Source organism: Galeopterus variegatus, unplaced genomic scaffold (assembly GCF_000696425.1).
Source record: "Galeopterus variegatus unplaced genomic scaffold, G_variegatus-3.0.2 Scaffold5194, whole genome shotgun sequence".
Classification (NCBI taxonomy): Eukaryota; Metazoa; Chordata; class Mammalia; order Dermoptera; family Cynocephalidae; genus Galeopterus; species Galeopterus variegatus.
In genome coordinates, this window is record NW_007731305.1 from 60,943 (window position 1) to 73,951 (window position 13,009).

Below are 13,009 nucleotides of genomic sequence, written 5' to 3' on the forward strand. Positions count from 1 at the left end.
AGTAAGCCTGTCACAACCTCTTTTTAATTAAAGTAGCAATTAACAGAATAAGAATTCACATGTAAACTGTTTATTTTCAAATTCATTCCTTGCAAAGACATACTAGTTTTAAGATATTAGCAGTCACCACAAATAGTTGGATAACATTTTTATTAGAAGGTAATTATTATTTTATGGAAATATTTGTTAAATTTTTTTCTTTGCTTTTATTTCATTGCTTTTAAAAATATTGCTCATCTATTGCAGAGACAAAAAGTTTTACAAAATAAAATGTTACAGTTGCTCCTAATTTGAATTTTTAAAAGCACTGTTTCTTAGGACCCTGTGAAATGTGTTTCAAGTTGTAGTTGAGGCACATATATCTTGGGTGACTCCTAAATTCGAAATCTATGAAGTGGACATAATCAAATTGGTAACTCTGAATTAAAACTTTGGTTATTTGGAAACTTTATAGAATTAGACTTACAGACTATTATTATTATTATGGTTATTATTATGTAAGGAGTGTAGTTAATGTTACTTCTTTGAGTTACAAGATTTCTCTTTTGGAGTTCTTTTGATGAGAATCTTTCCCACTTCTTTACCTTAAGCAGTGGATTCTGGCTATAATTTTTTTTTTTTAGACTCGTTTTTTGAGTGCTTAGTACTTCTAAAAATATTTAAGTTTTATCTTAAACTGTTCTTGTATATTTAAGTTCCTTACAAATATAATATCCAATTTGGGCGTGGTATATTCACTGAACATTTTAAGCAGATTTTATTAACAATAACTTATTGAAAACATCCGATACATCAGCCATAGTGATAAGTACTTTTTGCATATTTCGTTTCCTGTACTCTTTTTATTTTAGTTAAGAAGGCATTGAAATCTCTGTTTTAGGGAACAGGAAACAGGTCTCAGAGAGTTTAAGTTAATTAAGGTCATTCAGAAGAGCCAAGATACAAACCTACCTGTAGAAGATAATATACTACATTTAAAAACTAAAAAAAAAGAAGAGCCATTGTATAGATTAAAAAAAAAAAAAGTAAACATTAATTGTTCTGAGAGACCTTGCTCCATGTTTCTCACATGCTCTTACCAGTACTGCTGAGTTTGCCAAAAATGCAAGGCCCTGACTACTCCTTATCCAGGTCATTTCTCGGGGCTTGGTTTACAGGAAACAACCTTGAGGGATGAGGTAATGCCTCTTTCTGAAACAAAGAGCAGACTTTCTCTAAAAGGAATAAAAACCTTACTCTTGAATTTCCAGCCTCGCATAATTGTTCCTTGCATTTAATGAGTACTCAGGATATGTTTGATGTGAGAAGTCAAGGACAAAGAATAAGTTAGTAAAAGTATAAATACCAGGAATAAATTCTCCAACTATTATGTCTAATTGTGACCCTTGATTATTCTAAAATACAAAACAGACCAATTAAATTTAATAGAAATATAGCTAACATTTCTTAGTGTCTACTATGTGCCTGGTAAGTTCTTAATGTTTTATGTTGTTTTACTGCTGGCAACAACACTGAGGTAAGTAAATATTATTATCTGCATTTTGCAAATGAGGAAGCAGAGGCCCAGAGGAATTAAGTAGTCTGCCCAAGGTTTCATAATAAGTGGTGAAACCAGGCTCTGAATGAAGCCTTTCTGGCTCCAACACACAGGCTCTCAATCACCTCCTTGGGAATTTACCACTATTTTTCGTAATAAATGGGAGTTTTTATAGAGTCACTGTTTAGCATCCAATTTTCATAAAGAAATGTAGAATGAAAAAGAATCTGAAAGGGTCTTGAAGATGCTTCTGATACATACACAATGTAAACCCGAGGAAGACCCTGCCGTAGCAATAGGACTACACATGATTGTGCAAATATCATCTATTATACATTATGTTAGGGCCGTTTGTAGCTCATAATTTTTATCTTGGCAAGAATCAGTGCTACAAATAGTATTCCAAGTCACTGTGTATGAAACCAAAGTCAAAATAAATGTCCACATAAATGCATTAAGGATCCCAAGAAAGGAATTATCTAAGGTGATCCCCCTAGTTGTTTATTGTAAGGGTCTGAGGAGCGTCTGGTAGCTTCCCTGGGTCAGTCTCTCTCAGTTATGATTTCTAGGACATTTTTTTTCCTTTCCTTTCCGCCCCGCCCCTCTTCTTCAGGCAATGAGTATCTTCCTTTTTTCTAAAAGTTTTTCCTGGGAATACTTGGGGCTCTAAAACATCCAAAATTCAGAGGCTGACAATAGGCATGTGAGAACCAAGAGAAAGGCAATTTAGAAAAGAAAACGAAGAAAGAAAGAAATGATAGGGTCAAAGTGAAAGAAAACCAAGATGCCTCGGCAGGCAAAATGTAATCCAGGCCAAATGTGTCCTTCATCTTGTCCACTCCGGGGAGCTGCGTCCTGAGTTCTCGGGGTAACTAAGCAACTACGTTGCCATGGTAACCGGGGAAGCTCCGAGGACACCAACACCTCGGGCTCTGGGCAGCTCTTCCGCACCCCTGGGCTAGCCTGAGGGGAGGGGGAGAGAGGGTGTTGGGATCTCGCGAGAGCTGCGTGGGGCCTTGGGAAGCGTCTTCGCTGTTCCCTTACGGACGGCGGTGGGCCGGTGGGGGGCGGGGGCCCGGTGCCCCACAGATGGCTGCTCAGCAAGAGCTGCACAACCCCGCTCTGCGGGTCCTGGAAGAAGCGTTGGGCGTGGGTTTGGGGGACGCCGGGGACGCGGCGGACGGGGTGGCCGCCGAGGGCGCCTACTACCTGGAGCGTATCCTTCCCGTGTGGGCGCGGCCTGCAGGTGCCGGCCGCGGGGACCGTTTGGGGGGCGAAGGCGGGGGCTTCCCACGTGGGGGCCACCGGGCCGGCCGAGCGTCTGTGGGACCTGAAGGTGGCGTCGTGGCCAGCGCGGTTCCCACTGAATCTCTCGCCTTTAGGAGTGAAGGCAGCTCCGTTCCTTTCAGAAGAGTTGGGAGACTTTCCAGGGCCTCGTCCATAGTAACCGCTCAATAACTTTTGAATGGAGGGTTGTTTTTTATGTTAACGCGGCACAGATTGATTCAAACCCTTCTTTCGCTTAATGGTTTTCCTAAAAAAGCCCTCAGGCTTTCAGCATACCTTGGCAATGAATTCAATCGGGGAACATTAGGAGACGAGTAAGACCTCTGCCATTGGGCTTTACCCCCATGGGCTCCGAATACCCACCCCATGATCCTGTAGATGGTCCCATTTCCAGTGCTTAAATGATTTGTTTCGGTAGCATCACCTTCTTGGGTAGTTTCAAGTTGGCCATTTAATAATAACAATTAAGTAATAATGGCTTCAGCACTCCCCCTTCCCCGCCCCCGCCTGAGCAAATAAACGATGATCTGGTGAGCTGACAAGGCTCAGAGATGTTAAGAAGAAAGCAGGTAGTGATGAGCAGTTATTAAGGGAAATACCAGAAAAATTGCATAACTATATGTGGGTAACTAGGTCCACTATTTCTTGTGTAAGATTTTAGAGCTCCTCTCCTCTAGGTATATAGATTAATCATAGTAGAGAGAGGGGGAGGGTTCGTGAAAAGACATCCACTCCTTTCTTTCTACAGGCAGGTAGAAGAGAGATAGTTATGTTTTATTCTTAAAGATATCAAGGAAATTCCAAAATCTCCCTTATCTTATTTTTCTTGTTCAGCTATAATCCGCCCAGATTTAATTCAAGATTTCGGAGATACATCGATGATTCATTTTGTGAGCGTTGGCAGGCCATTAACCTGTCCTGACTGAGGCTTAGTACGTGTCCATGCTACAGGGAGAGTTGAAGAATTTAGTTGAAAGATTAGAGAAAATATGCAGTATTTTATTGGGTGCAAAAATGATTTTTACAGGAAATAAATTAGAAGAGTTTGAAATCAATTTGAATGAAATCTATGGATGCTTTAGTGTAATAAATGAGATTTTGTACTCTGTTTTTGTAGCTCTAACAGGTTGTCTTATTTTCTTTTTAAGTTCAAAAATGATTCAGGTCTTTTTTTTTTTTTTTTTTTTGAGCTTTTGTACATCAATTATAAAGTTGTCTACTGTTCTTCTAGTGAATGGTAACCAGACATCTTGTCATTTTTGTTTGCATTAAAATGATTTCTCTTAATACATAGTTTAATTGTTAACATGAGACTAATACCATGAGGTAACATTTTGTGAACGTCTTTGTGAAATAAATGGTAGGATTCCAACATAAGGCAACTTTCAGCAATGAAAATCAGGTTTAGTTAATTTGCGCGGAGATCACTGAGTCACAACTGCCAACATGTAGCAGTTTGCAAGGTTGTCTCCTGAAGACTTCTTCAAATAATCCTATTTGCAAAGATAAGCAACTGCAATTGTTCAGGTTTTTATTCTGCAGTTTGTGAATTATCTTGCCCCTTTCCTCTTCCATTTCTTTTTTGGTTGACTGATTACTATTTTTTTGTTTCAATCAAAGGGTAGTTAGGGGATAGTAACATTAAACATTTAACCAGTCAATTTTGCTATATTCAGTGTTTAGGGGAGAGGTTTAGTCATGGGAGAGGCTTTAACTCTTAGTTAAAATGAAAGTTTGAGGATTACTTGTGAATGCCAATTATCCCTGTATCCCTGGGCTCTCTTCACATGCATAATTAAGAGTTGGCTGTATAATGTTATTTGACATTTTTTCTTAAGGCAATTATGATAGTTGACGAAGTGAAACTTTCTTGGATTTAAAGTCTTTAGCTTTCAGGTAATTTAACTGAGCTACTGCAGTGGATAAATAACAGTTATAATATTCACAAATGAGTCAGAAATCTGATGTCCCCTACTTTGCGCATATACTTAATCATTTCTAATCTACTGCATTTGGCCCTGGACTTCCCTTTTTATGACTGAACAGATTCTCCTAGTACACTAAACAACAAGCTATCATATCAAGTAAGGCTATGAAGGAGGTTGCCTTGAATTCTACAGGAAATCACCCACTTTTCTGCTCTCAAACATTCAAGTACAAAGAGCATGAATAGACCAATGTGGCCCAAACCAGAAATATAGTCAGGGACCACCATGAGGGGAATGCTTTCATGAATAAAGGCCCCATGTTCTTTATAATAATTTGGAGAATGTGTTCAGGAGAAAGAATTTAACTCTTCTAACACCACTTCCCTGTAATTTCCTAGCTGTAACAGTGCCACTTATTTTCTTCTGACGAACTTTAAAATATCAATGCTGTCATGTCGTAAATTTCCACAAGGTAAGATACAAACAAACATGAAATAGTTCTTATCTTATTTAGCTTTCATCGGAGCTTTAAGGAATCTAATAATGGAGTACACGAATCCTCTGTAGAACTTTTCATTGGAAAAATAGTGAAATACAAGACTAGATTTTAACTATGTGATATTTTAAAAGGCCAAGTAAGTGTCTGCAGAACTTGGAAATAGGGTTAATTGTCTTTTATGAAAGAATCCTCTATAAGAAATCAATATAACTTGGGTGAAGTTTTAAATTATAGTGGTGACTGGGGCTACATATTAATGTGTGGCTGTGGACATTTGGGAAATGCCCAATTCCAATTGGGAGATGCAGGGCTGCAATGAATTTTTACTAAGAAAGCTATAAAGGTTAATTGATTTTGTTGTTATCTAAAGAAAGGCCTTGTTCAAGGAAGAGTAATGGAATGTATGGACCCTAGGGTAGTGGAGCCCTCAAAGTATTGTTTTGGTTACCTGCCTCCTCTACACAGACTCTCTGCTTTCCTAATTAGCTTTTGATTATTTCATCCTTCTGGGCATCCTAACTGTAAAGATTTGGCTGCCTAGATTGTGGATGTAAGTTTGCTGGCTACCGACAAGCTCTCTCCTGCCCCCAGCAGCATTTCTGAGGACTGAGTGAGTTTAAGTCAGTCCTTTGAGGCTAATCAGCACTGGACTCAGTGCCAAAGTCAACTGTTTATAAAACAGCAAAATTAAGGATCCCAGAGCCTGAAATATGGAGATCACACTAGGCTGATGACCCATCTAAGATGCATGCTTGTCTTCTTAAGTGACATCTCTAGCCAATCTTTTACTGTAATAGTTATGTTCACTGATAACTTTGTTTAATTAAAATCAAAGTTTTGTCATTTTTGTTTTTTAGTTTTTTTTTTTTTTTGTAAAACTGAACATTGTTGTAGCTAAGTGAAAAGAATCAGAAAGTCAGATGTGTAGATTTTTTTTCTTTTCTTTCCTTCTCTTTTCTTTTACTAGTCATTATCTTAGATAAATGTTATAATCTCTTTTCTGTTATAAAATGATTCTTCTCTGAGATGTTTGTAGTATTAAGTGAAAAGACATTTGTAAAATCCTTAATAATCATTATGTACTCAAATAGTATATTTCTTTTTATCAATGAAACACTTAATTTTTTTATGGGTGCTTAGATATTAGAATATATGTACCCTATATATATTCAAACAAAAAGGACAGACAACATGAGAATGGAAATTTAGACAAAGAGCCATGTTCTTAAATCACTGTGGATCTCTAAATGAAGATTCTAATCTAATAAATCTGTGTGGGACTGAGATTCTGCCTTACTAATAAGCTCCTAGGTGATGCTGGTGCAGCTCATCTGAGTACAATAATTATAGTAGCAAGCCTGCAGACAAATATTTTAACCTTTAGTCTTTATATTTTCAGATAGAAGTATAGTATGTAGAGCCCATATCTTTGGATTTCCTGGCTTAGAAGTTGGAAAGACTGATACCACCACCCACCAGGAGAACTAAGAATCTTAAATGTTAAAAGAAAGTTATATTTTAGCTTCTGAGGAGGAAGATATGCAATAGCTATTTAGTGGATGGAGTGGCCAATAAATTTCCACTGTGGCCAATAGTGTTGAATTGGTAGTGGCTCCCTGGTATGTGGTGTTAGTAACAATTCTGAGACTTCATGAAGACTAGGTGGTAAAGACTGCAGGGAGAAAACAGCCATAGAGAAAGTGACAGCAAGCATACCAGTTATTTACCCTCTTTGGTCTGTATTATTCAGTTAACTTACTTTATTTAAACTGGCATTCCTAAGAAAGGGAACATGACTATGATATTTGCTACTTCTATTTCAATTTAGTAAGTAAAATGTTGATCTTGGAGGATCCAGGCTAGATTTTAGATTGCCTCTGTGTACATCGGCTCTGTAGAGATGGCAAAGATTACAGAGTGATTTCTGGATATGGTTGCTTTGGGAAATCATGTAAAATATAATTAGCTATATGTTTCACTTCACTTCTTTATAAAGGTGCTGCTCCCGGCAGTGATCACTACCTACAAATGCAGCAGTGTGAGGAACTTTCTATGCTGCTGACATCTGAAAATTGTTCATTGGTTTCTGGCTCTGGTCCATTTGCAGGACATTACTTGTGACCCCCTCATGCCAACTGTCACCTCCAGCTCTGCTTCATTAGGCCAGCTGATATGCTTCTCTGAGGCTTCTAGATGTTGTGTCTTCTGTAGTACTGGGATGGGGTTAGGGGTCCCTGGCAGTTTCAGTGTGGGTATTGTATTGGCCTATTTTCTGATAGGATCTACAGTGTTAAGGTCTGGTGAAGATTTTTTTTTTTTTTTGTCTTTTTTTGTCTTTTTCCGTGTCCAGCAACGGATCGCAACCCTCAGTGTCGCCCCCGCACCGGACCAGGGACCGGCAACGGGATCACAACCCTCGGTGCTGCTCCCGCGCCTCGCTCAGCCAGTGAGCGGGAACCGGTCCGTATGTGGGATCCGAACCCTCGGGCGGGAGCGCTGCCGCGCTTCCCAAGCGGCGCACTATCCAGTGCGCCACCGGGCCGGCCCCTGGTGAAGATTTTGCTAGTGCACAAACTACCAATTAGTTCGTCCATGGTGACCATGTTACCAGGGAACTGATTTATACCAAGTAAACTCACAAGTGCTACTAAATTATTTCTAGAGGAAGTGGAAATGTGGAGGAGTGAGACTCTCTGTTTGTGTCTACATCATGACTCTATGATACAGAACCAGGCCTGAAAGTAGTTGGTTCTGTGGGCTATGGCTTCAGGGAAGGGAGGAAAGGGGAGCCACAGCTAATAACCTGGGGTAGAGCAGACTAGAAAACCAGGCACAGTATTGTCAAGTGAAAGTCAAACAAGCAGAAAGGCCAGCACAAGATCTCAGGGGAATAGACAGGGTGGAAAAAAAATGAATTTTGGAAATGGAGTTAAATGATGTTCTTTGAATGAATGGTAGGTAGATAGCTGGAAGGAAATTTTGTAAGGGCTCAGAATTAGCTTGGCATTAAGAAACTGATTTCAAGACAGAATGCCAGCTTATTATCCCAGTGGAAAAATAACTTTGCATGAGAACTGTGACTAGCTTAGTTGTATGGATGTTGCCTGAAGAGTAGTATTACCTAAGACATTAAATTACAGATGAGAAAATTATTCAGTAAAACTGGAAAGAGAGTAAAGGGTTTTATCTTTCCAACAATTCTTGATGACTTGGCCTTTTCTAGTCTGTCAAGATTTCTGTTCAAAGCAGTGCTTTCCAAACTTTTTCACATACTGTGCTCCATCAGATCCTACTTTACTTTTTTGGTTGTCTCAAGGGCTGAGGGGATCAGTATCTGTATAGTACACAGTATTCTCTTTTTGAGAACCCGAGAGTTTAATTTCTCTCAGGCTTTGCAACCAGAGGTTGCTGTACATCTCCTGAGAAGCTCATCTGATTTTATTGGGTAGATACTGAACTGTTTTTATTGGGTGGATACTGATTACATTCCCCTCTTTGACTGCTGGGAAGCTTTGAGTCAAATCTGTGTCTTATGTTTAACAAAGCTCACGAGACCTATGGCATGTTTACCTTTACGTTATTTATCTTTACCTTTATATTACTATACTATTTTCCTTTTTCCTTCAATTTCCACATTCATTTATTATTATATTTTGTACAATGTGCATATTTGTAAACTGCCACAGAATCACTTTATGATTACTTTTTGCATTTGTCCGTGTGTTGCTAGCTACTGCTAGCCAGATAGACAGGTGCATACAAACTTATGAGGGTACTTCCAAAAGTTCACAGAAAAATGGAATTAAAAGATAAGATAAATCTTTCCATGAACACTTCGAAGACCCCTGCATACAGATTTTTGGTAACGAGTAATATTGTGGATACTTAAAAAGAGTTGATACTAAAGAGGATACCTGTTCCTATTTTGGGTATTTTGTCTTCCACCTGACCTTTTGTCGCATTGATCTTTTGCTGTTGGTTAAATTTATTTTGGGGTCTATAGCCTGTAGTTCTTTTATACGTCTCCTTCCTCTGGGGTCTTCAAATTGAGCTATTTAAGTAATTTGATTTAGCTGTTGGTGATGTCACACTTGAGAATTTGGAAAAATAGGTGAGTTTATTACCTAGGATATTGATAAAACATTTAATATTCCTATTGTGTCACTGTAGAAACAATATGGTGTAGTAGAAAATTCATGATGATTGTATTCAAGAAACTTGTCTTTGTCACTGATAGCTGTGCGATCTTGGGCAAATCTCTTACTCTTCCTGATTCAGTTCCTTTATTTTCGATTTAGAGATGACTATATCTGTGTCATTTAATCTCACAGGGTTGTTGTGAGAATAAATATGGTTAAGGTCCATGTGAAAATACTTGGAAGCTTTATAAAACGGTGGTTATTTTTTCTCTTAATCTTTTTCGATTATGGGTAAACAATATATTATTAGTTATTAAAAGTTGTTGCCTAGAATATTGGCTGGGTAGGAGTATACAAGTGTTGTTTTTTTCAGTGCTTTGAGGACAAATCACTTTTTTTTTTCTCTATATTGTTGTGTTTAACAACCTACGTGTGACATCTTTTCCTCGTATAACCTTGTCAGTGGTTGGCTTATTTACAATTTTAGTCTGTCCTGATGATTTTAGTACATTTACTTCCTTTTGAAATTTATTATGGTATCAACATGATGAAGGATGGAATTGCTTTTCTGGAGACTTAAAGATAAGTGACTACTTACAAAATCACCTTCTAGTAACTTTCTCTTGGAAGGTGGCATACTTTTCCATAGAAAAAAGGCTGACTTCTTCTAGCTGAACTTCAGGAAATTTTATCTCATTAAGTAAAAATGTATCAGAAAAATATAAATCTAGAGCTGGAGGGAAGTTTAGAATGTTTTTTATTAATCCATTCATAAGGAAATTGGGGTATGGGGGACTTTTGAGACTTCTCTGAGATACTTGTCTCTTTCCATGAGGAAGATAACCACAAACACTTGTGTAACACTTACTTTGAGCCAGACACCATTCTAAATGCTTTACATATATTAATTTTTATAATGCTCTTGAAACCCAGAGATCCCCACCTCCTGTTATTTATGCTCTTGTGTAGTGCTCATATACTGAATAGATTTGCTTTGTGTAACCAATATGATATTGAAGAAGTGATATGTGACTTTTGAGGCTTGGTCATGAAAGATATTGTGACTTCTACCGTGTTCTCTTGGACTGCTAATTCTGGGGGTAGCCACCCTCTGTATCTTGAGGATGCTCACGCAGCCTGTGGAAAGACCCACATGGGAAGAAACTGAGGCCTCCAGCCAATGACTAGTATAGTGTCAGTGAACCATCTTGGAAGTGGATCCTGCCGCCTTGGCTCCACCTTCAGGTGACTGTGACCTTGTTGTCATTTGACTGTGACCTAATGAGAGACCTCAAGTTAAAATCCGGCAGCTACACCAGTACTGCATTCTTGATCCACAAATACTATGTGAGAATACGAGCTTATTGTTCCTTTTTTCAACTTTATTGAGTTGTAATTGACAACTAAAAATTGCATATATTCAAGGTGTACAATGTGATGTTTTGATATACATATGCATTATGAAGTGATTACCACAATCAAGCTAATTAATATATTCACCTTACATAGTTACCTTTTTTTTTTTTTTTTGGTGGTGAGAATACTTAACATCTACTCTCTTTGCACATTTCAAATATTCAATACATTATTATTAACTATAGTAACTATGCTGAACATTAGGTCTCCAGAACTTATTCATCTTATAACTGGAATTTTGTGCCTTTTGATCAACACCTCCCAGTTTCCCCTACCTCTCTACCCCTGGTAACCATCCTTCTACTGTTTCTGTGAGTTGTGTTTCAGATTCCGTATCTAAGTGAGATCATGAAATATTTGTCTTTCTGTGTCTGACTTATTTCACTTACCATAATATCCTCCAGGTTCATCCATGTAGTCACAAATGGCAGCTCATTGTTCTTTTAAGCCCTAAGTTTTGGGGAGTTTGTTATGCAGCAATAAATAACAAATACAGATTTTGGTACCTGGTGGGGGGTACTGCTAACATGATACTAACGTAAGAAGTATTTTAAATATCAGAGTGACTTTGGAACTGGGCATTGGTTAGATGTTGGAAGTACTTTAAGTTGGGTGTTAGTGAAAGGTAAAATACCTTGAGTGGATTTCTAGTAGAAGTCTGGTGGTCTTTAAGGTGGCTGCTGACAGGGATTGAAAGAGAGTGCGGCAAATGCTATTGGATTCTGTTCTGCAGCAATAAGATAAATTAATACAAGTAGGTACTTAATAGGGGTGAATTAAGGTTATGGGATACACTGCAGATGTGCAACTATTTTTGTGTGGGTGTTGCTTAATGTTTTTACTAGCTATTTTTGAATCTAGTTACTTTTCACCATATCATTGGAAGAGACTCTCATGCTTGACAATAAAGTTCTTGCCTTTTGACAGGTATCTGGTATCTGAGGATTGGTCATAACTGAACTAGGCTTTAAGTGTCTCCTGCAAGTAATAAGGAGAAGGCAAACAGCAAAGAGTGATTACTTATGATGGAGCTGAGTAGCAAGAATACATTTCGAGGTTTAGAACTCTGCGGGAGATAATTGGCAAACACTTCAAATATTTATATAGTATGGAATATGGAGAGGCAGTATAACATAGTGAAGCCTGAACTTCTAGGGCTGATTCTCAGCTCTATTAGGTGCCTGCTGTGGAGGCTATGCCTCTTACTCCTGATTTGTAAAATGTAGATATCAATAGTTGTAGCCTCATAGGCAGGGTGAGGATGAACTGATTTAATACATGGAAAACTTAGAACAGTGCCTGGCTCCTACTAAGTATTACGTAAGTATTATCTATCCTTGTTACAAACAACAGAAGTTGTCATATGCACTTTTAGCTCACTCTTGGAAGATAAAGTAACAATTTCTTGTAACCAGCAGCAAAATGAAAAATGGACCAATCTCATCTTTGAGTTTTATAAGCATTACTGTGTATTAAAGTGTTTAATTCAGATCTTTTAAACTTGGCATAACCAAGTCAGTATAACTGAAAGAAATGTAAACCTACCAGCCAAAAAAAAAAAAAAAAAAAAGATCTCATCTTTGAGTTTTATAAGCATTACTGTGTATTAAAGTGTTTAATTCAGATCTTTTAAACTTGGCATAACCAAGTCAGTATAACTGAAAGAAATGTAAACCTCCCAGCAAAAAAAAAAAAAAAAAAAAAGCATTACTGGTGTGTGTGTTGTGATTTTCTTTTAATGTGAAATGTTATGTTGAAGTTTTTATTTATAATTAGAGTAATCCTGCAATATTTGAAAGTCTTACAGCAATGCTCTTAGAATTCTTTTTTTTAGAATCATTTCTACTGATTTTTAATTTCTCGAATATTTATGAAATATTTAATTATGATTGTTATATAGTATATATTTGCTTAAAAAATAGGCTACCTTTCTTATAAGGAAAATTTAAATTATAAATTGAAATATATAAGAAAAAAGTAGAGATTTAATTAGATTTTATTAATGAAAACATTAAAATGTGTTGATCACTTACATTTAAATATTGGTGTGCTTTTTGTTTTGTTTATTCCCAATACTATGAAACAAAGTGGCATTGCATTGTGAATAGTTGAGTCAGGAACTCTAGAAAATTTAATGTGGTTTAAAATAAATTTGAAAGGTTTACTGTTTTATCTCTTTCTAATTTATGTTAACTTATGATAC

At 37.4% G+C, this 13,009-nt stretch overlaps 1 protein-coding gene across 4 annotated transcripts in view; it reads left to right on the top strand.

Moving 5' to 3' along the window:
• Positions 1-2,559: 2,559 nt before the first annotated feature.
• The window catches only part of SPAG16 (sperm associated antigen 16), an 80,164-nt gene continuing 69,714 nt past the window's right edge, over positions 2,560-13,009 (top strand). For all 4 annotated transcript variants that reach the window (XM_008589079.1, XM_008589080.1, XM_008589082.1 and 1 more), the window contains exon 1: positions 2,560-2,753. In XM_008589079.1, coding sequence (XP_008587301.1) covers positions 2,627-2,753 — 127 coding nt within the window. In that variant the 5' untranslated portion in view covers positions 2,560-2,626. The remainder of the gene's footprint in view (positions 2,754-13,009) is intronic.